Source organism: Populus trichocarpa, chromosome 8 (genome assembly GCF_000002775.5).
Source record: "Populus trichocarpa isolate Nisqually-1 chromosome 8, P.trichocarpa_v4.1, whole genome shotgun sequence".
Lineage (NCBI taxonomy): Eukaryota > Viridiplantae > Streptophyta > Magnoliopsida > Malpighiales > Salicaceae > Populus > Populus trichocarpa.
The window spans coordinates 2,759,944-2,783,555 of NC_037292.2; the positions used below are offsets into that span (position 1 = coordinate 2,759,944).

General features: G+C 36.7%; 2 protein-coding genes across 9 annotated transcripts; both read left to right on the plus strand.

Annotated features, from left to right (window-relative positions):
- Nucleotides 1-917: 917 nt before the first annotated feature.
- Nucleotides 918-6,819, plus strand: LOC7457902 (uncharacterized). 4 transcript variants are annotated; one of them, XM_052455053.1, is made up of 5 exons: nucleotides 918-1,090; nucleotides 1,855-2,097; nucleotides 2,194-4,796; nucleotides 4,904-5,052; nucleotides 5,185-6,819. In XM_052455053.1, the coding sequence occupies exons 2-5, from the start codon at nucleotides 2,074-2,076 to the stop codon at nucleotides 6,234-6,236; spliced, it is 3,828 nt and encodes a 1,275-aa protein (XP_052311013.1). In that variant the 5' UTR covers nucleotides 918-1,090; nucleotides 1,855-2,073; the 3' UTR covers nucleotides 6,237-6,819. The 4 variants fall into 4 exon arrangements, with proteins under 4 accessions (XP_052311013.1, XP_024463506.2, XP_024463505.2 ...); XM_024607738.2 differs by having other exon boundaries at nucleotides 4,934-6,819; XM_024607737.2 differs by having other exon boundaries at nucleotides 919-1,090; nucleotides 4,904-6,819.
- Nucleotides 6,820-13,497: 6,678 nt separating this feature from the next.
- On the plus strand, nucleotides 13,498-23,352 carry LOC7457903 (SAC3 family protein A). Of its 5 annotated transcripts, none has more exons than XM_024606685.2 (14): nucleotides 13,498-13,853; nucleotides 13,955-14,032; nucleotides 14,508-15,470; nucleotides 16,770-17,201; nucleotides 17,996-18,097; nucleotides 19,052-19,149; nucleotides 19,301-19,460; nucleotides 19,601-20,092; nucleotides 20,730-20,870; nucleotides 20,962-21,021; nucleotides 21,736-21,866; nucleotides 22,085-22,218; nucleotides 22,300-22,532; nucleotides 22,832-23,352. In XM_024606685.2, the coding sequence occupies exons 2-14, from the start codon at nucleotides 13,967-13,969 to the stop codon at nucleotides 22,931-22,933; spliced, it is 3,114 nt and encodes a 1,037-aa protein (XP_024462453.2). In that variant the 5' UTR covers nucleotides 13,498-13,853; nucleotides 13,955-13,966; the 3' UTR covers nucleotides 22,934-23,352. The 5 variants fall into 5 exon arrangements, with proteins under 5 accessions (XP_024462453.2, XP_024462452.2, XP_024462456.2 ...); XM_024606688.2 differs by having other exon boundaries at nucleotides 13,523-13,634; XM_024606686.2 differs by having other exon boundaries at nucleotides 13,529-13,604.
- The last annotated feature ends 260 nt before the right edge of the window (nucleotides 23,353-23,612 follow it).

Sequence of the window (23,612 nt, forward strand, 5' to 3'; positions counted from 1 at the left end):
TTATTCCTCGAGGTTCCTTGAATGTTTGGATTTGGTATCTAAGAATGAATTATTGCAATTTGCCTCAATTAATTAAAGTCTATTTATTTAGGGGGCAAACCCCCCCCCCAAGGGAAAGCAATCCAATGCAGTGTCAAGTGCGCTGCTGCAAGGTCATTCTTTTTTTTTTCCTTGCAAATGGAAATTTACATCTTTATTTCCTTGTAGCTGCTCTCTCGCTTCGAGGGTAGAAAATGACAAATCCAAACAAACTTCCTTAAAATTTAAGTAGCACAAAATAATAACGAGGCTTGAAAATGGGTGTTTTTTCTAGTTTGAATATTTTATTTTTGAAAACAGCATGGTCAATTTTTCTTTCAAAAAATAATATTCTGGTAGGAAAATCGCGATTTCTATACATGATATTATAAAATACCACACTTGAAATCTACTGTTTTTATCGTGCTATTTTTAATTTTTTCTTTGCCTGTGTTAGTTTTCATTTTTTTAAATGTGTTAATTTAAAAACAAATTCCTTGAAAATCCATTGATCTTTATAAAAATGTTCCGAAAGAAACATATAAATGGGTGTTTTTGATATGCCGTAATGATTGTTTTTTAAAAATAAATTATTTAAAAATATATTAAATAATATTTTTAAAATTTTAAAATATATTTTTAAAAATAATGTATCAAAATAATAAAAAACATAAATTTTTTTAATTTTTTTTAAATATAATTGGACCACAAAAATAAATATAAAGGAGCCTAAATGTGTATCTGGAATTATTGTATTTTTTAGTTTGTTTTCTTTATAAACGTATTAAAATTATGAAATTTTATTTTAATAAAATCAATTTAATATTTTTTTAAATAAAAACAAGAAAGAAAGTCAAATTACAAGAAAGACCGTGACTACTTTATTAAAAGCCACGGCCCTTACCCCAAGCAACAACTTATCAAAGCAATCTCGGATTCCTCACCCTCTCTCTTTCCATCTCTTCCTCCCCGTGTTTTCGCTGAAGGTGCGAAGAAACCTCCAGAACACTTTCTCCTCACTCTCTCTCTCCAAAATCACTAACTCTCTCTCTCTCTCACTCTCTCTAATCAGGTAATTAATCTGTTTGGTGTTTTTGTTTGATTAATTAAAATCCTCTTAGTCTCCGATTCCGTCTACAAGCCCGGTTCATTTATCTCCCTCTTTATTCTCCTAGCTTCCCTGAAATGGTCTTGCTTTTCTTTTTCCGATTTTGGATCTGAACATGTCTGGAAACTGAGTATAGATTATCCAATCAAATGCTAAAAAAAAATCGTTTAAAGGAGATTTGTTGTTTTTTTATTTAATTTATAAATGATTAATTTATTTGTTGATTTGAAAAGTGAAATATTTGAATCTTTGCCAATATCTTATTTAAATTGTAATTAATTCACAGTTTTTTTCTTTTCACCTTATAATCCGCTGTGTCTGTTTTATTAGTGGTAGTTGGTCATTGATGATTGTGAATTTAGGTCAACTTTGTTCGATTTTAGGTCTCAAATTATTATTGTGTAATTCACAGTCTCATTGAATGAGTTGGGCTTTCGGTTACTTTGATTGGCTGCTTTGTTAGTTATTATTTGTGCTAAGGAAATAGCTTGTTTTATTTTTTTAGATCTGGATATTAAGGACAGTATTAAGATGAGAGTGAGTTTTAGCTATCTAGATTATTTAGATTATGAAATTGTTACTGGATACTTATTGCTGATAATTCAACCATAATTTGGATCTAGTCCGTTGAATTTTTTCCAAGATCAGAAGTTTATTTCCTCTTGGTCTTTCTTTGTTTATGGAGTTTTGTTTTGGACTGATTAAGGATTGTGTTGTGTTGTCTGCAGGTGCTAACTACCATTGGCAATAACCTTGCTTGGTTGGTGCTAAAAGACTCAAGAAGTTGACTGATTTAGTTATTTAAAAGAATAAACTTGCAAACTTGATTTAAGTAATTATTGAGGTTGGGTTTGAAGGCACCTCAGGAAACGTTGCTGGGGGATTAATCCGCGAATCATTTTTGTTAAGGTATCGTGAAGGGTTGTGCACGTGCAAACTTTGGAGTGATGCCGGTGTCAGGAAATGAAGAGGTGTTTATTTTCTTTTCGAGTTACTGTTAACTAAGATTAGAGAACATTTAAAATGTTTTTCCTCTGAATATTGATTCATTAATCTTTTATTGGCAGACTGGGGTTAAACCCCATGCCCAGCAGTCTAGTCTTAACATTGCAGGTGTTCCTATCAAGAAAAGGAGGTTCATCTGGCCTCCTTCGCCTCCACCAGAAGAACAATCTGTGCCACTGTTGGGAAATGATTCTGCACAGAAAGAACCTGGCAGCACATCTAAGGAGTCAAGTCCTTCCAATTCTAGTGTTGCAGCGAGTTCTGATTTATCTGATCCATTCAAGAATTCTGTAGCTGAAGAAAATAAGAACAGGTTGGACAGCATTGTGCAAATGAATGCTGAGAACTGCTCAGGAGTTAAAGTTGTAGCACAGAACCTTGCAACCCATTCTGATTCTTTGGCTAAGTTTGGCAAACAAGAGAAGCCCGTGGTGGAAGAAAAGTCTGCCAACACATTGTTGATTTCAGCGAAAACTGAGTTGAATTTAGAATCCAATAAAGGTCCTGGACTCAATGTTGGTAAAGAGATATGCGGCCAACAAATATTGGAAGGAAAGTGTAAATCAGAGATGCCTATAGCTTCAGTAACTTCTCAGTTTTCTTTAGGTTTAAAGGAACACGATGTTTCATCTTTGGAATGTTATAGCAATGATGGTAGTCAAATTAATGAAAATGTAGGAGCTGTTTCATTGAATTTGTCTTTAAGCGAGGGTGAGACTGGTGTTCTGCACAAAATGGACAATATTCTTGCTACCGACAGCACTGATGTTTTTGCTAACAGATCGAACTGGGATTTGAATACTACTATGGATACATGGGATGGTTCTTCTAGTGATGAACATGCTGCTCAAGAAACTGCTGATGGGTGGAACAGAGTTGGTGTCAAATGTGATATTACTACTGGAATAGTTGGAGCTGGTATGTCTAATGGAAGGCAACTCCTTGATAGCAGTGAGTGCAAATCTAGTTTCCCCCAAACATTTTCTGATTGTGCCAGGGAGTATACATCTGAGGATTCTCTTCATCTTCGTCTCAGTCCATCCTTTCCTTCTTTTAACTTAAGCCAGGAGCATTCCAGTTCTTCTGCTAATAAAGAAAGCTGCATTATTCCTAACATTAGCTTGCCTGGAAGCTTGTTGTCAGCAGGCAATGCAACCGTGGCTAACTGTAGGGGCATAAAATCAGAACCATTTGATGGGAGCCTCAAACATGATCTTAGAGGAGCCAAAGTCAATCCATTTGATTTTTTTGTTAAGCGCGAGTTAGTAGAGAAGGGTAGTCTAGAAACCTCGAAGTCGTCAGCTTCTGGTTCTTTGAAATTAGTTGGTCATGGATTCATAAAACCAGAACCATTTCATGATGGCAAACCAGAAACACCCAGGATGGTAGGTGGGGGGTCAATCCAACCTGATAAACAGGTGCTACAAAGTCAGGATACTGGAGAGCAATCTCCTTGTTCAGCAAGTAAAATCGTGCTGCAAGTTCAGGATACTACAGGACAACCTTCATGTTCAACAGATAACCAGGTGAGGGAAGGTCAAGATATCTTAGCAAAACCTACTTCTTCAACAGATTTGTTTATAAGTGGCAATGCATCAGACCGATTAGAGTATACCACATGTGTTGAAGGTGCCCTTCTTAGGAACGCTATGCCAAAGGAAGCACCTGAAAGTGCTGGGCAGGTTTCTTCAGAAATGGTTTCTATGCCTGTAGGTCACAGTGGTGAGGAATTAGATGCTTCTGTTAAGATAGATACTGCAATTACTATGGACAGAAATGGTGATGCCCCGGAGCAGTGTGAACTGAAAATTACAGAGGAAGTCCCTGCAGGTTCACATGGAAATGGTGAGGCTTCTGTAACCGATGAGGAAAAGATTAACTTGTCTGGTGATATGATAGAAGAAGATTCTTATGGCTCTGGCTATGAGTCCGATGGTAATACTATGTCTATGGATATAGATGAAGAGCAGCGAGAACACAAGTATGAAGATGGCGAGGTCCAAGACCCGCATCTGCAAGCTGCGGAAGAGTGTCAGAAATGTGAGGAAAAAGATGTTAGTCATGGTAATTCTGAACATGAAAAGGCAAACTCTGGACTTGCTGGTGATGATCATTATATTTCATCCCTTGTTGAGGAAAATGATTCTAAAATAGAACTTTCTGAAAACAATGAAGTTACTGTGAAAGAATGCATCACCAGAACCATTGAAGATGCTGATAATGCTTCTGTGAAAGAATCACCAACAGTTGAGATGTCAACTTGTGGGGCAGAGCAAGAGAGGGAAACCACAATCATTCAAAGAAAATCACTTGACTTATCTGGAAAGAAAGATTGTCCTGTGGGCCAGGGGACAGAACTGTCATCTGGACAAGACATTACTGCAGGTCAAGGGGTTTTAGTTTCTGTTGAGCAAGGTTCAGACGAGAACATTAAAACAAATTACATGGAAAAGAATGAGTTGCCTGAGTTAGAGGCATCTTTAAATGGTGGTGATATGGCTAAGGATGTCAGCAGCAGCCGGAGTAGGATTATAAACTTGCCTAGAGCTTCTAATTCATCATCTCCTGGCAAGACAAGATCTATATCAGGCAGGCCTTTTTCATCATATCAAGAAAGATTACCTGACGGGCCGCTTGAGGGTGGAAAACTACATCCCCAAGGGAGGTGATTATTTATTACCATTATTTGTCTCTCTTTTGTGTTCCATTTTTTTTTTGAAGGCCTACTATATGTATTATAGGCTGATTTTTCCTCGTAATGATTGGTCTCAGGGATGAAATATATATTGATGGTCCTCGCAGATTCTCAAGAGATAGACACCAAGAGCATTTTCCCAGAAACTCTAGAATGAATTTTGTCCGTGGTAGAGGGAGGATTTCCAGCCGGGTTGACACTCTTCGTGGTGACAGGGATTCTGAACGTAACTATGCTTCAGAATTTTACAATGGTTCATCAGATTTTGCTGTTCGCAGGCATAAATATGCTTCTGCTGCTGCTGAGGCTGATTCTGAATCTATTAATTATAATATCGCACCAGATGGTTCATTTGTAGGTACTGCACGGGGAGGGAGGAAGCTACTGGATGATGAGACACCAGTTTTCCGCAATGTACCCTCAAGGAGGCGGTCTCCTGAAGGGAGAGATGTGCCTGCTGCACGAGGCATTCAAATGGTGCATAGAGTTCCTCGAAACATTGGCGAAGAGGGTTCTGAAGTTATTGGAGCAAGGCACACTGAGAATATGAGGGGATTCCCTGATGATGGTACAGAGCAGGCATTTAGGCGACCCCAACCTTCATACGAAGGGTTAGATGGTCATTTTGTCCAAGGGACTAGGAACTATTCATCTGTTCATAGAAGGGCTCTTCCCCAATTTCGTTCAAAATCTCCAATTAGATCTCGTTCTCCTGGTCCATGGTCATCTGCCAGAAGAAGATCTCCAGATGGGTTTGGTGGGACTTCAGAATTGTCTAATCGAAGATCACCAATTTACAGTATGGGGAGGATCAGATCACCTGACCATCCTGGTTTTCCCAGGGAAATGGTTGTTAGGAGGCACGGTTCTCCACCATTCTTATCTCGACCTCCTGATACCAGGGAAACAGATCCTGGTCATTCAAGGTCTATTATCTCTAATAGGGGCCAAACAGGAAGGGTTTTTCTCAGAAACAGTAGGAGGTTTGGTATTACAGATCCTCGAGAAAGGGCGGACAGTGATGAGTTCTTTGGAGGGCCCATACACTCTGGTCGATTTCATGACCTTGGTGGTGATGGGAATGTGGAAGATAGAAGAAGATTTAGCGAGAGGCGGGGACCTGTCCGTTCATTTAAGCCTCCTTTTAATGGTGCTGGTAGTGAAAATTTTCATCTTAATCCAGAGGATGGCCCCCGACCTTTTAGGTTCTTTCCGGAAGATAATCCAGAGTTCCATGAAAGAACTAATTTGAGGGAAAGGGAGTTTGATGGACGGATTAGGAACCGTCCTGGAAATGCACCCAGAAGACCCCGAGGCATTGAAGAGCAGGAAGGAAATTACAGGCATGGTAGGCAGGTATTGTATGATGATGGGTTTGATATTTCACGAATGAAAAGGAAAAGGTTTTAATAGCATCTGCAATAGGGCAGGATCCAGGGCTTGTTATTTTTTAGCATAAAGGGGACCAAAGACAGAATTGGTTTTGGTTACTTACACAGATGGATTGATAAATGTTCTTTGCCTGAAGCACAATTCAAGTTGCTGTTCTCTTTGTGATTCTCAAATCAAGTTGCAGATGTAATGCCAGATGCTGGCTTCTTTTAACTCTGGATACTTGCAACCATCAGATGACTGTTCTGTCATGTACATAGCTTGTCTCTCAGAATTCTATCTGCTGGTTCCTTGTTTTAAATTCAGGATGTTAGGTGCACTTTTCAACTTTTCATCTTAGCAAGTTTTATATCCTCGTAATTATGGTGGCACTTTATATATGGTCAAGATTATCAGTTAAAATCTATGGTCAAGATTATCAGTTAAAATCAGTGATTGTATAATCTCCAGCGGAAAAGCCCAAGTTTCTCAATTTTTCTTAGCTTGACATGCTGATTATGCTTGGTGGGTTGGAGCAGGCATGCAGCGAGGCATTGTTGTAATTTCAGTCTGATTCTGAAGTCATCAAGGAAGCTTCAATAAAATCAGTAACTTTCTGTTCTTTGCTTTGCTTCACCTTCCCTTTGTTATGTTGCCCAAATATGAACATTCCAATCATGTTACCAAATTTGTGCGGCTAGCTCCTACAGTTACTGCACAGTGCTCAAGCTTTTAGAAAGTACTAGTTGTTGCTATCTACTTTAATTACATAGAGAACTTTTCAGGCTTGCAGCTGCTTATAACTTACAGTACAACTGTTGGAATCTGGAAATGTCTGGTGGGCTGAGGTAATCTGACTGCAGGAATCTTAGACTTTACTGAGTTCCATGGTTTGTTGTGCTGCAAGTACTCTTTATGGACACAAGTTCGACTGAACTTTGGTTAAGCTTTTGTCAATTTTCTTGTAGAAAGTCTTAAATGCTTTCAAGAGGCAGTGGGCAATGGCATGTTAGGTTAGCCGAGAAACTTCTTTGGATGTCCACTAGCCACAGGCTTTCCTATCTATGCTTTTATTTATTCCTTGATTTGAAAATCAACTTCTCATTGGCCATGTTGGTGGCGTGTCTAATCTCACGCATTTGCCAATTCCAGTCTTGTCCTGATGTCTTGTCATCAAAGAATTAGTTTAATTACTGTCTCTTAATAGGCATTTTCTTGAAAGGGGATCGTTTCTGGGAATTTTAGCTTTTTGGTTAGTATTAGTTTTGTGGTTCTCATTGAAGGCAACATATGATTGCTGCTGTGTTGGATGGCGGCTTGCTGTGTTACTGGTAGCAGTTTCTGGAATTTTTGGGAAAACAGTTAGTTAGGAATGTCGGTCTATTTCATTGTTTACAATGAATAGGATGGTTCAGCCACTGCACTCCTGTGATGCTCTGCATGTTGTGTGCTTTTCACTGCTGCATGATTACTGGAACAGAGCAAGTATAGTGAGGATTTTAAGACACATGTTGAATGTGGGTGTAAACACCAGGGGTTTGGTTCTAATGGCGGTGGTGCAAAACCTCAGGTAAGGTTGTTCCCCTGTTTTAACACACCTTTACGATATGTAGGTTAATTCTTCCTTAAGGATCAGCAACCAGGTTGAATAAGGTCCATCCTTTCATCATTATGCACCAGCTTTTACCATCTTAGTCGTCCTTTCTTTCTTTAATAATAATGATAAAATAAAATATTAGTAATGAGCAGAATAAGAATGTAAATGGTTTTTGCACCAAGAAGCTAGTGTCGAGCAGCATAATGAAGAGTTCAGACGTGTATAGTTCATGGATGTTGTGGACTATGATTTGGTATTCAGTGGCCATTTACTTTGGGCAATAGTTGACAAGTACAATTCAGCTTATGGGTTGCATGTGGAATGAAAACTGGACTTTTCAAAATTTGACCATCTCAATAGTCAAGAGGTGAGAAAAAAGACGGGAATGATTTGTGGGGAGTTTCTTTTTCAGCTACCAGAAATAGAGTCCTAGTAGTTATCTGTCTGGTGTCAGAAGACAATATGACTGAGTGGAGGGCGGGCCTGTGATGTTGGCAAGAGCCATGAAGGCAGGAATAGCCGGCTTAGATTGACTCCGAATTCCAGAATTGCATAGTTGCAACCTTAACTTTGTGCTGGCAAAAGTTTGTTACCTGCTCAATAGAAGTTGAATTTTACTGCGTAGAGTTTAAACTTGTTCGAGATGATTGGCCCTGCGTTTACAAGAGTGTTCAAGCTTGATTGGATGATCCGACTCTGGTAGTTCCTAGTAACAATGCCGATGATGGACGTTTCAAAACATGGGGGACTAGGGGAGGTGAAGTCATGAAAACAGCGGTAGTTATATTCCCCTGTACCATCTGTAGTCATGCATTATGTGGGCCACCAAGTCCAAGCCTCTTATGACTGACTGGACGGTTTCCTTTCAAGGCGTCAGCCATTGCTGCCTTGGCCAAGATTGCATTAAAATGCCCCCTTTTCCATGGTTCTTTGGGAGACTGCAGTGTTTTACAATATTAGAATCCGGGAGGGCAGACTCTAGAACCCCTCGCCTAATTATATTTCTATGGGTGGGTTTGGACAATTCTTAACTTACGTACACGTTCGAACTTGCTGAAGGTTTATGAAGGCTTCGCGTTCTTTGGAACCCTCGACACACGTATAAACTGATTGGCTGTTGAATGATGTCGCTTGTCTACTAGCTAGGAGGGGGTTGAATCTTCAGTTTTTTTATTGGTAAATGTTTTTTCATGGTTTTCAAGTCAATTCAATGCTATATAGGTCGATGCCTTTCCAGTTTAATGAAGGAAAAATTGAAAACTCTCCCGTCATTTTTAATATATTTTTCTAGAAGTGAGACAAATGTATGCTTATTGCCTTACGTCTCGGGAGATATTTTGCTGTTAACCTCGAGGGCAGTAAATTAAGAGGGTGTTTAGTAACGTGGTTAATCTCACCCGCAGCCACACCAAATGTCGTTTGATTAAAAAGAAAAAATTGTTTTTTTGATGGTAGGACCCATCAAAATGTCAGCCGAACCGCATGTCTACAAGAAGCAGCATTTTGCTGCTTCTCGTAGGGAAAAAAGCAGAACAGTGGAGCATGGCTACACAGTAGAGCATGGCTCCTGGCTCCACTGTTGCACTGTTCACTTTAGTGAACAGTTTTTTTTTTTTTTATGAAAAACATGACGAAAAGTTTAGTTTTTTTTTCTCTCGAAAAACCAGTACAGTTAATTGATTTCACTCGTATTATTCATGTGAACATGAATAATATTGTTTTTTAAAAAAATTAGTTTAAGGTGAATTAAATTTACTCGTATTGTAATCTCAATTTTATTCCTGATAATATTTTACATAATTTTATTGCACGCTCAAAAAATCATGAAAACTGTAGTTCTTGTCGAATGAATTTTGTACGTAATGAAATTGTAAATTTTTTTTTAAAAAATTGAGTTTTACTCGAAAAACTAGTATTTAATATTATTTAATAACACTACATAAATTAGAACGATATCGTATGATGACGTAGCATTTGTGGAATTTGATCGCAATTCCAATTATGTTATTGTTGGGTCCGACCCAATTAAAAAAAATCCAGTTTTTATTTTTATTTTAATTGTGTTTTATTCAAAAAATTAGAAGGATATCGCTTGATGACGTAACAAAAAATTCAGTTTTTGTTGTTGCGTGCTTAAGAAACCATGAAAAATATAGTCATTGTTGAATAAATTTTGTATGTGATGACATTGCATATAGTTTAATGGAATAATAAAAAAAATTGATATCAATATTATTTATTTCATGATGTAATAATAGTAGTTAAATTTACAATATTTAAATTAAAAATATTTTTTAATTATTTTATAACCTCAATTTGAAAAACATTTTTTTAACCAAACACATTAAACTACTTTTTGTTCAACTTCAATTTCAATCAAAGTTTTAACCAAACATATATTTTTCCAATCCAATTTCAACTAAAAATACTTTTTATAAAATATTTTTTTTAAAACCACAACTATAACAACAATCACAATACCAAATACGCTCTAAGACCCACGCGAAGAGCAACAATGCTAGCACGTCCAAATGAAGGAAAGGGACAGGAGAAAAAACAACGATCTCAAATTTGTTATCAGGGGCGGCGCGTCAGCCAAATGTGTAGGGCAGTGGCTCTTCCCAATTTTTCAGAAAATTATCTGTCCCTTAATTTTAGTAATGTATTCACAACAGTCCCTTGAAAGAATATTCCAAGGCTTTTACTAGTTCCTATCAATTTCAAAGTTTTTTATAACATTACAAAAGTCTCGTGATATTTCTATCTTGGCCCTCCACACACGCACGCAGGCCCTCTTCAATGTTTAAATCACATGGATTAATACAATATCGTTGGAGGCTGGGAGCATGTCATTCAAACAATTAACTTATAATAATTTGCAGATGCAAAAATATTAACTAATTTGTGGCTTTGGATTTATAAGTACGAAATCCCAAGTTCCCAACCCTTGTCGAAGAACAAGACCATCATGGCTGAAGAAATGTAATTCTAAAAGTGACTTTAGTAGGATTCCATGAATCTCTAAAAATATGATCTCTCTTTGGAGAAAGGAGCACAAATGCTCTTGTTTTTGTTAAAGATTTTTTTGTCCATTGATCCAGAAACTGTCGCAACATGATTTATATAATTTATGTTGATTAGAAGTCAGAAAACAGTATTAAATAACCTATTGGCCCCGGATCGGAGTAAATTTTTTTCTTGCATGGAAAAAAAAGGTATTGCTAACATCTTCTAGAAAAATAAATAAATTTTAACTATAAATTTAAAATTAATTATATAGTGGATGATATTTTTATTCAATATTAAAACAAAAATACATTAGATCTATCTAATTCAATCCAAATTGATATGCGAAACTTACAGGGATAATCTTAAAAAAAAATTAAAAAATTAAATTCTCAACTAACTCAATATTAGATGACAAAATTGATGGGGGGAAAAACTCATAAAAAAAACATATGAACTTGAGTGAATCAAACAATATCACGACGCAAGTTATGCATGTTAACAAATTTAATAATTTTTTTGAACAAAAATTTAACAAAAAAATAATAATAATAAACAAGATGTTGTAACCTAACTGGTCGAATTTGTGATTCGTATCATGAACTCAACCGGGTTCAATATATTTTTTTTATAAATAAATCTATAGGTAACCTAAATATACAAAACAAAATAAAAAAAAAGGGTAAAAAGGCAACCCAAAAGCGCAGGTCATGGCTTATGAAAGCAAGAGCCCATACATGTGGATCTTCAAGCTCAGGTCCGCGTGTTTGGACCTGTATTTTTTTCATGATTTAAAAGAGCGGACAACTCGTTATCCACACTTATTATTTTCTTGAAAAAAAAGACAGACAACATGTCACTCGCTGTGGCAAATGTCATGTCATCTACAAACTCAAAATCTGGTCATCACTGTGGTGGCTAAGAAATCGAGCCTGTAGATTTTTTATCCGAAAACTATTTTTCAACTAAAAAACATCTTAGAAACATTCTAGAAACATCAACAAACTAACATGTCAAACCAATAAACTAAAATAAAGGTCTCAATCACATAATCAACCTTAAAAAATTCTGATTCTTGATTTAGATCTAATTTTCTAAGCAATATTAAAGTTCAAAACAACCACTACAAAGCTTCGCTCATCAAACGGATCCTATTGACACCAATTTTAATTATTTTGGTGGTGAGAATAGGTGTAAAAAATGACTTTCTATCTCTACACTGAATTTCAACGAGTGTCTCTATCTCCTCCCGCGAAAAAATAAATGAAAAATAAGAGAAAAAAAATTTGATATCGAATTTGAATTTTTGACGACTAAATATGAGAGAACAAATTGAATCATTTTGGATGAAATTCGAAGTTGCCACTTATCTTTTTTTGTTTTTTATTTTGGTCCTATGTGTTTTAATTTCACTATCTCTTCTAAAAAAAGATGTGATTGGATATTAATTTAGGTTAAAGAAGCTCAATTATGAAAAATATAGTCTAATGATCAAATTTAACTTTTTTTTTAACTATTCCAATGTACTTTGATTCGCAAGAAAATGCATAATGCAATGTGGAGAGTAATATTACCACACGACTTTGTTTTTGTTTTTTTTTTTTTTAACTATAAAGCAACGTTCTCGCATGGATTTATGAACGGATCATCTCATCCCCTCGTCCGGGCCTCAAGCAAGCTTGGATAGACGTCGAGTTTGGTCAATCTTTGCTTATCGAGTATTGACCTCCGCATGCGTTGCTTGTGCAGATCGCTGAATTTTTTTTTAGCAAAAAGAAAATTCGGGGAAGGAATACTGAATTCCTCGCTTCGACTGAATACTTGAAATGGAGAATGCATTTGAGCAATCAGCGGTGGAAAAATCACTCCCTCCTCCCATATGAAAACGGAGCCTGTAAATATATATTATAATTATATTGAATCCTATCAAATTATTTTACGAGGGACATAATACAATCTCAAAAATAAAAACTAATTTTAATTTTCTCATAATATTTTGGAGGTCAATAATCCATATCTCTGGCCCGTGCAAAATATACATACTCAAGCTTGGAAATGTGTAACTTAATTAATCAGATCCTAAGTTTATTTTTCAAATATCATCAGTTTGAGTGCCACAAATCTTAAAGTTATTAGATTTATATAGTTGTTAATTTTAGGGTCTTGAGGGATTAATCAAAATACACGTAAGTTGACCCGAACACCCACGGTTAACAAACATCAAATCTAAAAAAGAAAATTACATGTTGATGTGTTTTTATGCTAAGACATTGATTCGTGCATCCTAGAAACATCAAATCTAACATATTATTACCAAATTTGTATAATGGTTTGCATTATTTAAAAAATATAGCTCACAAGAATCTAATTATCTTTCTGCATAGGAAAGAATCTAATTTTTTGCGCGAGGGATGACACCTAAAAAATCCCAACAATGAGAATTTTATTATCGGAAACCAAAGCCAGTATAATGAATTTTCATACTGTTGCTAGCCATTTTGCACGTCTATTATAAAAAGAAAAAGAAAAAGAAAAAGAAAAAGGAAAAGAAGAAAAAAAAGAGGAAACTTTTTAATCAACAAAGCAAAAACTACATGAACTTTGTCCTAAATGCCACGCAAAAACTGAAAAACACAAACGACTAGTTGCAATTTTTTATAAGTTGACGTACTAAATAAATTATAATAACCTAATTCCGCCCCTTAAATCCAAAATAATCATAATATCATATCTTCCTCCACCGCCATCGACGACATACGCACGGACCCAAACACGACCTATCATTGACTGCTCCTTACTTGAATGTTGAATCTGTCCCTCTGTTTCTTTTTAAAGTTTTTCTCTTCTCCTTATCTCTAACACATTCAACGTTTTTTTTTCCTTCCTATTATTATTTTTAGTATTTTGTTTATTTACACGTACAAAATTAATATTTCTTCTTCCTCTTTGTTTGTTTGCTATTTTTTATTTTGTTGATCTCCATTCATTTTCTGTTACTTCCCTCTCGCTTCGTCGATCTCTCCAGTCGCTCTCTCCGTGTTAATTTATCGAGGGTTGAATTTTTCTCTAAATTTATCGCAACTAAATTAGGGTTTCGTGGCCTTCTTAATTATGCTATTTCAAGCTTAATTTGATCTTAATATGTCGAATTCAGGATGCTGAGTAGATGCTGATGATGAATCAAGGAGTTAATACGCAAACCATAGCTTCAGTTGACCCTAATTCACTTGAGGTAAGTTTCACATAGGTGGATTTTTTTTTAACATTAACTTTAATTTCTGATAAATGAAGTACTTTCTGAGGTTTATTCGATTTTTTTTTGTATTAAATTAAGAAAGTTGGTGGCAAAGAGAGTTTTTTTTTTGAGTTAATTGTTGAACTTACTGGATATGATTGATTGCTAATGGTGGACCAAAGTAAATTGTATTTGTTTTAACGAATTGGCTCTAGTGTCATCATGTTGTTTAGAGGAACTTTAGTGGCAGTTGAGAGTTTTCTGTTAATCTTTTTATTTTGTAACATGGCGAAGATTAGTAAAGGATTCGAACTAAAGGTTATCTGAGATCCTGATATTAATGTAATTTTTTGGGCCAGCAGCTAGTTTAGTTTAGATGTTCCAAACTGGTGTGTTTCGTCAATTCTTGTAAAATTTTACTGATCTATGAAGCTCATTGTTAAAGCATAATTTTTATTTGCTGCTGTTTTAGGGTCGATATGTTGTTGATGTGAGCCAAGGGCAAACATCTTCATATAATCCCACAGCATATGAGTCTGAAGCTGCACCATGGACCATGCATAGAGTGGATAATCACTCTACAGAGAATGGAATTCTTTCAAATTCCAGTTATCACCACGATCATCGAACACAGCAGCTTGCAAGAAGTGCCCAAGATAGTTTAAATACTGCATCCCTTGCTAGTTCATCGACTCAAGGAACAATGAGCGTAACCCAAGATCACAGTAGTTATGCAGCATACAATCCTACAGATCCATATGGTTATGGAAGCAGTGGATATTCAAGTTACTATAATAATGGTTATCAGCAGCAACCAAACCATGCATACTCACAGCAGCAACCAAGCCACTCATACTCTCAGCAGCAACCCAGCCACTCATACTCTCAGCAGCAACCCAGCCACTCGTACTCTCAGCAGCAACCCAGCCACTCGTACTCTTCAACTGGAGGGGCATATCAAAACACAGGTGCTCCTTATCAGCCTCTTTCCTCATTTCAGAATACAGGGTCTTATACTGGGACAACAAGTTATTCAACCACTTACTACAATCCTGGTGATTATCAGACAGCTGGAGGTTACCCAAGTAGTGGATACAGTAATCAGACTTCCTTGTGGAATGATCCCAATAACGCAAATTATACATCTCAGCAGTATTCAACCTATGCTCCAGACACAACAAGTGCTTATAGTTCTGGTACTGCAGCCTCAACGTCAATGAACTACGAGCAGCATTACAAGCAATGGGCTGATTATTACAGTCAAACAGAAGTTAGTTGCGCTCCAGGGACAGAACACTTGTCTGCTGCTAGCACATCTAACCTGGGAAGTGCAGTGTCTGGTGTGTATCCTACTTCCAACACCCAACCTCCCGCGTCTTTCACCCCGGCATCTTGGAGGCCTGAATCTGCATCATCTGAATTGCCATCTTTGCAGGTATAGTATGTTGGATCTAGTAAGAGCAAATTGCTACCATGAAGATATCCATGCTTGTTCCTGTTCTTTTTTTCCCCATACTTCTATCATTAATTCATGATTAGCTTTGCATTTTGACCTTTTTCGTTGCCTGCTTAGTTTTCTATTATTGAATTGCAATCTGAGGTCCTGTCCAGTGGGTGGGTGGGGGGGCCTTGAGATCAATGACCATGGACTAGACTGAAGGATATCAGGGAGGGTTAGTATATAAGTTCCCGGGTTCGGTTTGATTGGAATCTGGTATTTGAGCATTTAGGATGCTGTTGTTGCATGAGAATTGTTTCCTTGCGTGTGGGTCACATTTAACAAATTTGTTACTAACCAACAGGAATGATTTTTCCACTAGACTTTAAAAAAATGCGCGTTGTAGTTTCTGAAATTACAGAGTGGGTTGGGAAAAGAGTTTTGAAGTGCTCTATTTAAACATGACTATTGCTTCCCTTGTAATGTAAAATGACACATGCACAATGCACTTTCTCATGTTTTAATAAGATGCATATATTTTATGATGTGGCTAGACTGGTGGAAATGTTCTGGACATTGTCTGTTTTTTTCCTCTCCCAAATAATTGCAGCATGCTATCTTTGTGGGTTTTAAAGAACCAGGTGAAAGAGAGCGAGGAAGTTTTATGTTAGTGAAATTTGCAGTTCTTGAGAAATTGTGAGGCTTTTAAGGGATGCTGAACTGTTAGAGATTTGTGGAGTTTTGTTACTCCATGGTGTTTTTCTTTATTAATTTAAAATATGTATTCTAAAATTATTTCCTAATTTGGTGTTGATTCAGAAGGCATGGGTATTAGAGGATAACCTTTTTGTGATATAGATTCTTTCAGGTTTGCTGTCACAACATGATACTGTGATTGTGATATAGATTCATATCTGGTCTCTAGATTATTGTCATATGCCTAATTGATTCTGATATTATTTCATATCAATGATAGCTTTCAAATGCTTTTAATTTGTCTATATGATGCCCTCTACTAGAGATGACTTGTTCAGACATGTTATACAGCTCTTGTTTCTATGTGGCTTGTTTCTTCATATGGGTTCCTTCTTATCTCTTGAGAATGTTTTGTAGTTCAATCCTCAATTAATTGTTCAGACATGCAGTTGTAGTTGCAATATATACATGAAATCCTCATTTGACTTTATTGTGGATTGCAGCATATTATACTGTATCATTGTGTTGGATCAGTCAATTATTTCACAACAAAAGTTTGGTTACTCTAATTAATGTTGTCTTTTCTGGTTTTATTGTCAGACCGGTGCAACTATCAGTAGCACTCATGATGGCTGGAAACAAGGGACTCCAAGTTTTCAAAATCACCATGCTAGTCCTACGCAACCACACTTTCAAATTTCTCATGAGTCAAAAGCTTCATATGATAATATTCAGGAACAACAACAGACTGCTCCACAAGCTCCTAATTCACAATTTCCTGCAGCTCATCAGGCGACCCAGAGTTATCAATCAACTCTGCAAAATGCTTTATCTTTAGATACTCGAAGGGTAAGCAGAATGCAGATTCCAACAAATCCTAGAATTGCTTCAAATTTGGCTTTGGGTTTATCAAAAACCGATAAGGATGGCCCTACGAACAGTGCAGCAGCAAAACCTGCTTATATCAGTGTGTCGATGCCAAAGCCAAATGACAAAGTGTTGTCTAATGATGCGACTAATTCCATGCTTAAGGTGATATTGGTTTCTTATCAACTTGTCCTTCTAAATTTAATGTTTCCACACATATTTATAATTTGTTGTTGAGATGCCCACCAAAAAGTCTAAAAAAATTGTAATTTACTAGTAATGTCTCTGTAGTGCATTTTGCCAGAACAGTTTCAGATTATGATCGTGGTATTCTAGATGTTAGAAGATTTTAGAAGGGTCCAGATCTGCTTTGTTTTCATAGCATGTGGTTTAATGTAGGGGTGTTACCAGTTCTTTTGTTGTTTCTAAGCTAAAGACTTAGGTTATGCTGAAAAGGTAGGCGTGTATTCGTAGATGTGATGGTTAAAAAAAAATCCTTTAATATCTATGCAAGCAGCATTGATGAGAAAGAAGCTGTGGGTGGTTTTTGACCTGGAGTAGTAGCCGAGTAGGGTTGATTGAAGAGGGGGTTGTGCGGTTGGGCTGGTGTATGGCTATATGTCTCTATACACATATCAGAACAATTCCCGACTTAATCCCTCTTAACCAATTTTTATGGAGAGAAGTTTCCTTTCTCTGTTCACATTCCATACTTAGACTAAACCTCTATGCTTTTGGTATAAAGCATGATGCTTTGAAGATGTTGTACAAGGATTCATGTTTTTGTCCATAGGCAGTGACAAAAAAACACTTTTTTTTTCTCAAAAGAAGGAAAAAGAGGAATTTTTCCAAGAAGCTTTCTTTTTTCACAAATGGTCTTTTATCATTCATTGTTCTGTAAAAACTATTGTCTGAATATTGATTTCATGCAGCATTAATCACTTTCTTGTTTCTTGCAGCCTGGAATGTTTCCTAACTCACTGCGTTGTTATGTTGAAAGAGCTTTCAATCTCTGTAAAGATGATACACAAAGGGTAGCTTGTCAGGCTATCATGAAGGAGGTAAATTGCATTTGTCTATAAGCTATTCTGGCATCAACTGTTGCCTTTAAAGTGTGCAATAGCATATGCTCATTTTCCTTTTTTCACCTTCGTTTTCTCCTTCGGAAGGATTTTTAAGTTTGAAATTGATACTTCAGCACTTATATAACCTCTAGGAATCCATTCATCCTGACTTGGAACGAATATATTGTCAACATACGGTTTAACATGGTCTATATATATATAATGCATGTGGACAGCGAGAAAGAAGTCTTTCTTGATGCTAAAACTTTATTAAAAATTGACATATTAAGATGAAAAAATACCTTCCTTTCGACAAGCAGAATCTTATAGTGGAACTAGAGGCTGCATTTTGAAAAAAGTCATCTTGTTGCAAGGAAGAAATTTGATAGAGTTTCAAATTTTGTTGGGCTGCCTGTTCCCCTATGATCTATCTGCCCATGTCTTGGCCAATATGTGTTATGACTTATGATAAGTGAGATAGTGGCTAGAGATTCAAATAAATCACTGAAATTGATTAAATATAAAGAAATCATAAGATTTCAGAATAGTGGACTACAGGTAGATGCTTGTCCTCATCCATCTGAAACTCTGGTATGAAGTCTGATACACTATTTTGGGAGTGTCCACGACTAACTCCATAAGTCTTTAATGCCATATTTCTGCTAACTGCCTTGCATCTTTATCAACTGTCTGTTCATTTTAGTTTTGTTCTAATCATCCAAATCCAGAAAGCGCCGTATTCTAAAAGCTATTTGTGGATTTGACCTCTAAACTTTTTGAGGTTATATCTGCTGAAACTTCTCTGTTGCATCATATTCTGTCCGGTCTTCTGTCTTATTGAGCTTCAGTAACTTGGTTTTCCTCTAGATTTTTAAATTGCCACGGTTTCTAGTTTGCTACTTCTTTCTGATTTTTGATAGCAAGTATATCATTTTTTTTTCTTTTTTTCAGATCATTACGAAGGCAACTGCTGATGGTACACTTAACACTCGGGACTGGGATGCAGAGCCTCTTTTTGCAATACCAAATGCTGAGGCTGTCAATATGGAGTATGACCATTTTAGTTACTCTCTCCTCTTAATACTATGGCTGAAATAATTCTTGTGATCTATCTCATATCTGACCTTTTAGCAATTATAGGTTGATATGCAATTTCTTTGAATCCACCAATAGATATTTGCTGAACTTTTATGGTTGCAGTTCACAATGTCCCACTCCTGTTTCTTCATTACCAAGGTATAAAAGGAGTCCAGGTAGACGATCTAAAAGTAGATGGGAGCCTTTACCAGAAGAGAAATCGGTTGATAAGCCTGTTTCCATCAGTAATGATATTGTAAAATATGATGGTTGGGAAAGAAAGGTACATCTTGTTTCTCTCATCTTTTCTCCCTTCTCGTCACTCATTAGTTTTTTGGAGTCGTTGTTGGCTTCTGTATTTTGAGCGTGGAAGTGTTCTCTGCATCTTGTTTAAATCATTTATTAACTTGTTTAACCATGCAGCCTCCAAGTGTGAATTCTGAGAGCAAGTGGAATGCTTTGAATAATATGAAGTTTTCTTTATCGGAGCAAAAACTTCCAAGTAAAAATACTCAGAGGCCAGCTAAGAGGCAGCATCTAGCTGATGGTTTGAATGCTGCTAATAATGATGCATCAAGTGATAGTGATAAGGAGCAAAGTTTAACTGCTTATTATTCTAGTGCAATAACAATTGCAAATACACCAGAGGAAAAAAAGAGACGTGAAAGTCGATCTAAGCGATTTGAAAAAGGACAAGGACATCGAGCTGAAATTAATTACCTCAAACAAAAAAATGCTGGTGCTGGAAACTTGTACAGTAGGCGGGCTAGCGCGTTGATGCTTAACAAAAGTTTTGATGACAGTGGAAGCAAAGCCGTTGAAGACATTGATTGGGATGCACTAACTGTCAAGGGTACCTGCCAGGAAATTGAGAAACGTTATTTGCGCCTAACTTCTGCACCTGATCCTTCCACTGTAATTATCTAACATCTTTATGTCGTTTCCATTGTTTTGCATCCTTAAATGAACAGAAGTTGCCTCTTTTTTGGGAGAGAGGAAAGATGAGAGGAAGGAAAATGGTGGGAAACAATAGACGAGGAAAACATTCATATCTTCCTATTTTTTTTTGGAAGAGAGGGAAATGGGAGGAGTGAAGGACAAAATTTATTTTCCCTTGTTTGTAGAGAAGAAGAGAAGAAAGGAAAGGATTTTTTCCTTTTTAATTTGTTTTCTGGGTGGGAGGATTTACTTTACTGTTAACTTTTTTTTCCCCATGAGATGCTATTTTGAATTTAGAATCAAGTTAAACTTTGAAATCTATCTTTTTTAATCAAACTCTTCCTCATTTTCTTTCCCAATTGGATTGGTTGGCTTTTGTGGATCCAAGGAGAAGGCTTTCCTCACATTTTTCTGTTCCATTCATTTTCCTCTCTCCTCCCAAGCAAAAGATGAGTCACACAAACATGCGTGTGCGCGCAAGTTAAGGAGAAAATATTTCTCACACTTTTCCATTCCATTCATTTTCCTCTCACATTTCAAGCGAAAGATGAGTTGCACGCGCACACGCACACACAATGTGTTTTGTTTGGTCTAAATCCAAACTGCTTTACAGGTGAGACCAGAAGAAGTGCTAGAAAAAGCTCTGCTTATGGTTCAGAATTCTCAGAAGAACTACCTGTATAAATGCGATCAGTTGAAGTCTATTCGTCAAGATCTAACTGTTCAACGAATACAGAATCAGCTAACAGTTAAGGTATGTATGATACCTATGTTGCCATGCAACATGAAAACTTTCCTGTTCTTTTTTTTTGAGTCTTTATTTAGTTTTGTTTTTGTACATTCAGGTGTATGAAACACATGCTCGATTATCACTGGAAGCAGGGGACTTGCCTGAGTATAATCAGGTTGGTGAGGCTATTAACATGGCCATAAACGGATAAACCACTTTTTTTAATTCGTTTTTCTTTAGTTCATTGTGTTGGCTGGACTTTTGTCAAACCCCTGTTGAGAACATGCTGCGTTACTCATTCATCCATGTCCTTCCTGAGACTAGAAGTGGTTTTCTGTTTGCACATATTTTTTTGTTCCAAGTAATCAGCCAAATAATTTCCTTTGGGATATTGCACTTTGCAGAAGAGTCTGCATGCTAATAATTATGCCTAAGCATTACATGCAAGACCATAAAAATTTGTCTAGTTAGAAAAATGATGTTTAGTTACGTTAATAGTGGCTGAACGATTTGAAAACATGTAGAGAAATGGTGCTTTATAGCTTTTATCTACCATGCAGCTTTTCGTTGTGTGTTCTGTCATCAATGAAACTTTTCATTGTGGACATATCCATACCCCATTGCTTTAATTTATTTACATGTATTGTTTTGCAACTTCTACTCTGACGTGGTGTTCTTATATTAGTGTTTCTTTCTTTCTGGTTCATGTCAAGTCTCTGATAGTGTAGAAGCTTGTACTTTATTGCAGTTTGAGTCTGAAGTAAATGGGGTATCAGAAACAATGAAGCAGTTGTTTCTCCAATTCCATGTTAAATTTTCTTTGCATATGATGATTGTGATTGTTTTAGCTGCTTATAATTTTTTGCTTACTTTCTCTATTTTGTTTCAGTGTCAATCGCAGTTGAAAACCCTCTATGCTGAAGGAATTGAAGGATGTCATATGGAGTTTGCAGCTTACAACTTACTATGTGTTATATTGCACTCAAATAACCACAGAGATCTTGTATCATCGATGTCAAGGTTGGTGACATTTGCTGAATGAGAATTTTGGTTATACTGATGTTCTATGTATTGAATTGTCCTTTCGTTGCACACTTAGCTTTTTTATTGGTAACTGCATCCAAGTTTAATTTCCACCTGCTGACTCTAGGATAATCAATGTAGATCAGTTTGATTCATTTATTATGGACTCAAAATGATTTTTCTATAATTTAAATGCTACTGTTTTGATTTTCCAGATTAACTGAGGGGGCGAAGAAGGATAAAGCTGTTAAACATGCTCTTGCTGTTCGTGCAGCTGTCACTTCGGGAAACTATGTTATGTTTTTCAGACTTTACAAGGAGGCTCCTAACTTGAACACCTGCCTTATGGGTGGGCATTAGTAACTCTCCTATTTTTTCAAAATTTCACATTGACAATTCATTATTGACAAGAAATTTTGTCCTCTTACAGATCTCTATGTTGAAAAGATGCGTTACAAGGCTGTGAGTTGCATGTCCCGGTCATATCGCCCTACAATACCTATTTCTTACATTGCACAGGTTTTGGGCTTCTCCAGAACAAGTGATGGAAATGATGAGAAGGACTCGGATGGGTCAGGATTAGTGGAGTGTGTGGAATGGATGAATACACATGGTGCTTGCCTTACCACAGATAACAGTGGAGAGATTCAGCTTGATACAAAGGTATCCTCGATCGAACCATAATATTTTCACAAAAACAAGTAACGTTTGCTTGGTGCCTAATTACAGCCATGGCACTGAGCTTTAGATGCTTCTTTATTTCCCATGACTTGCCCAGTGAAAAAGAAAGCTTAAATTTCTAAGGCATTCCCTTGGCATGTTTTTTTGGTCCATTTTATAATTTTTACTGTCTGGTTTGCACTTTGTACAAAAAGGACCGAACACAATAGAAGCTTATGGGTGCTTGGTTTATACATTTTTTTAGTTTCATGAGGACCAAATGTTGGATTCTTGATGTGCAGGCTTCATCCTCCAGTCTATACATGCCGGAACCTGAAGATGCTGTGGCCCATGGAGATTCTAATCTGGCTGTCAATGATTTTCTGACACGGACATCCTTGTAGCCAAGGTGATTGAAATTAATTATATAGACAGCATAGTAAGAAAACCATGGAAATATCTATGCTGCCCTCAACAAGCAGGGGCGGGGGCAGGGCTATTTTCTGGCCTGGGGAGTTTAGCTCAAGCTTGTGGAGGTTGCCTGTAACTTTAGAGAGGGTAGATCACAGATGTATAGAGTTGGAACACAAAATGAAATAGAGCACACAAATTCCCCTCGGAAATGATATGCCTAGGGTTGCTGAGGGCACCGAACTGGCACTATAACTTATGACTAGATTGTTTGTTTTTGTTAACAATGATTCATTCTTTCTCGGGGAAGACAAAACATGTTAAATATATACTTGATGATGAAGGGAAATAAGAAACATGAATTTTGTTGTATTTTATATTAATGAAAGTCAATGAATTTTTTGGGCATTCACATGCAATGGTTGCTTGATTTGCTTCTTCTATAAGATGACCTCCATATATTGCACGAGTTTAAGAGAATGCCACGTCAGTTTTAGGGAAGCCCTCTTCTACAATGCCTTCGATTGTCTTTGCGATGACATGATTTACACTGTTCCCTTGCAACATAAGTCATAAACTATCCCTGTTACCTACTGATTGGACTGTGACGCATCCGGTAAAAAAATTCCTTTACAAGATATTTCAGAAGAATCATTCTTAGATGTCTGAAAT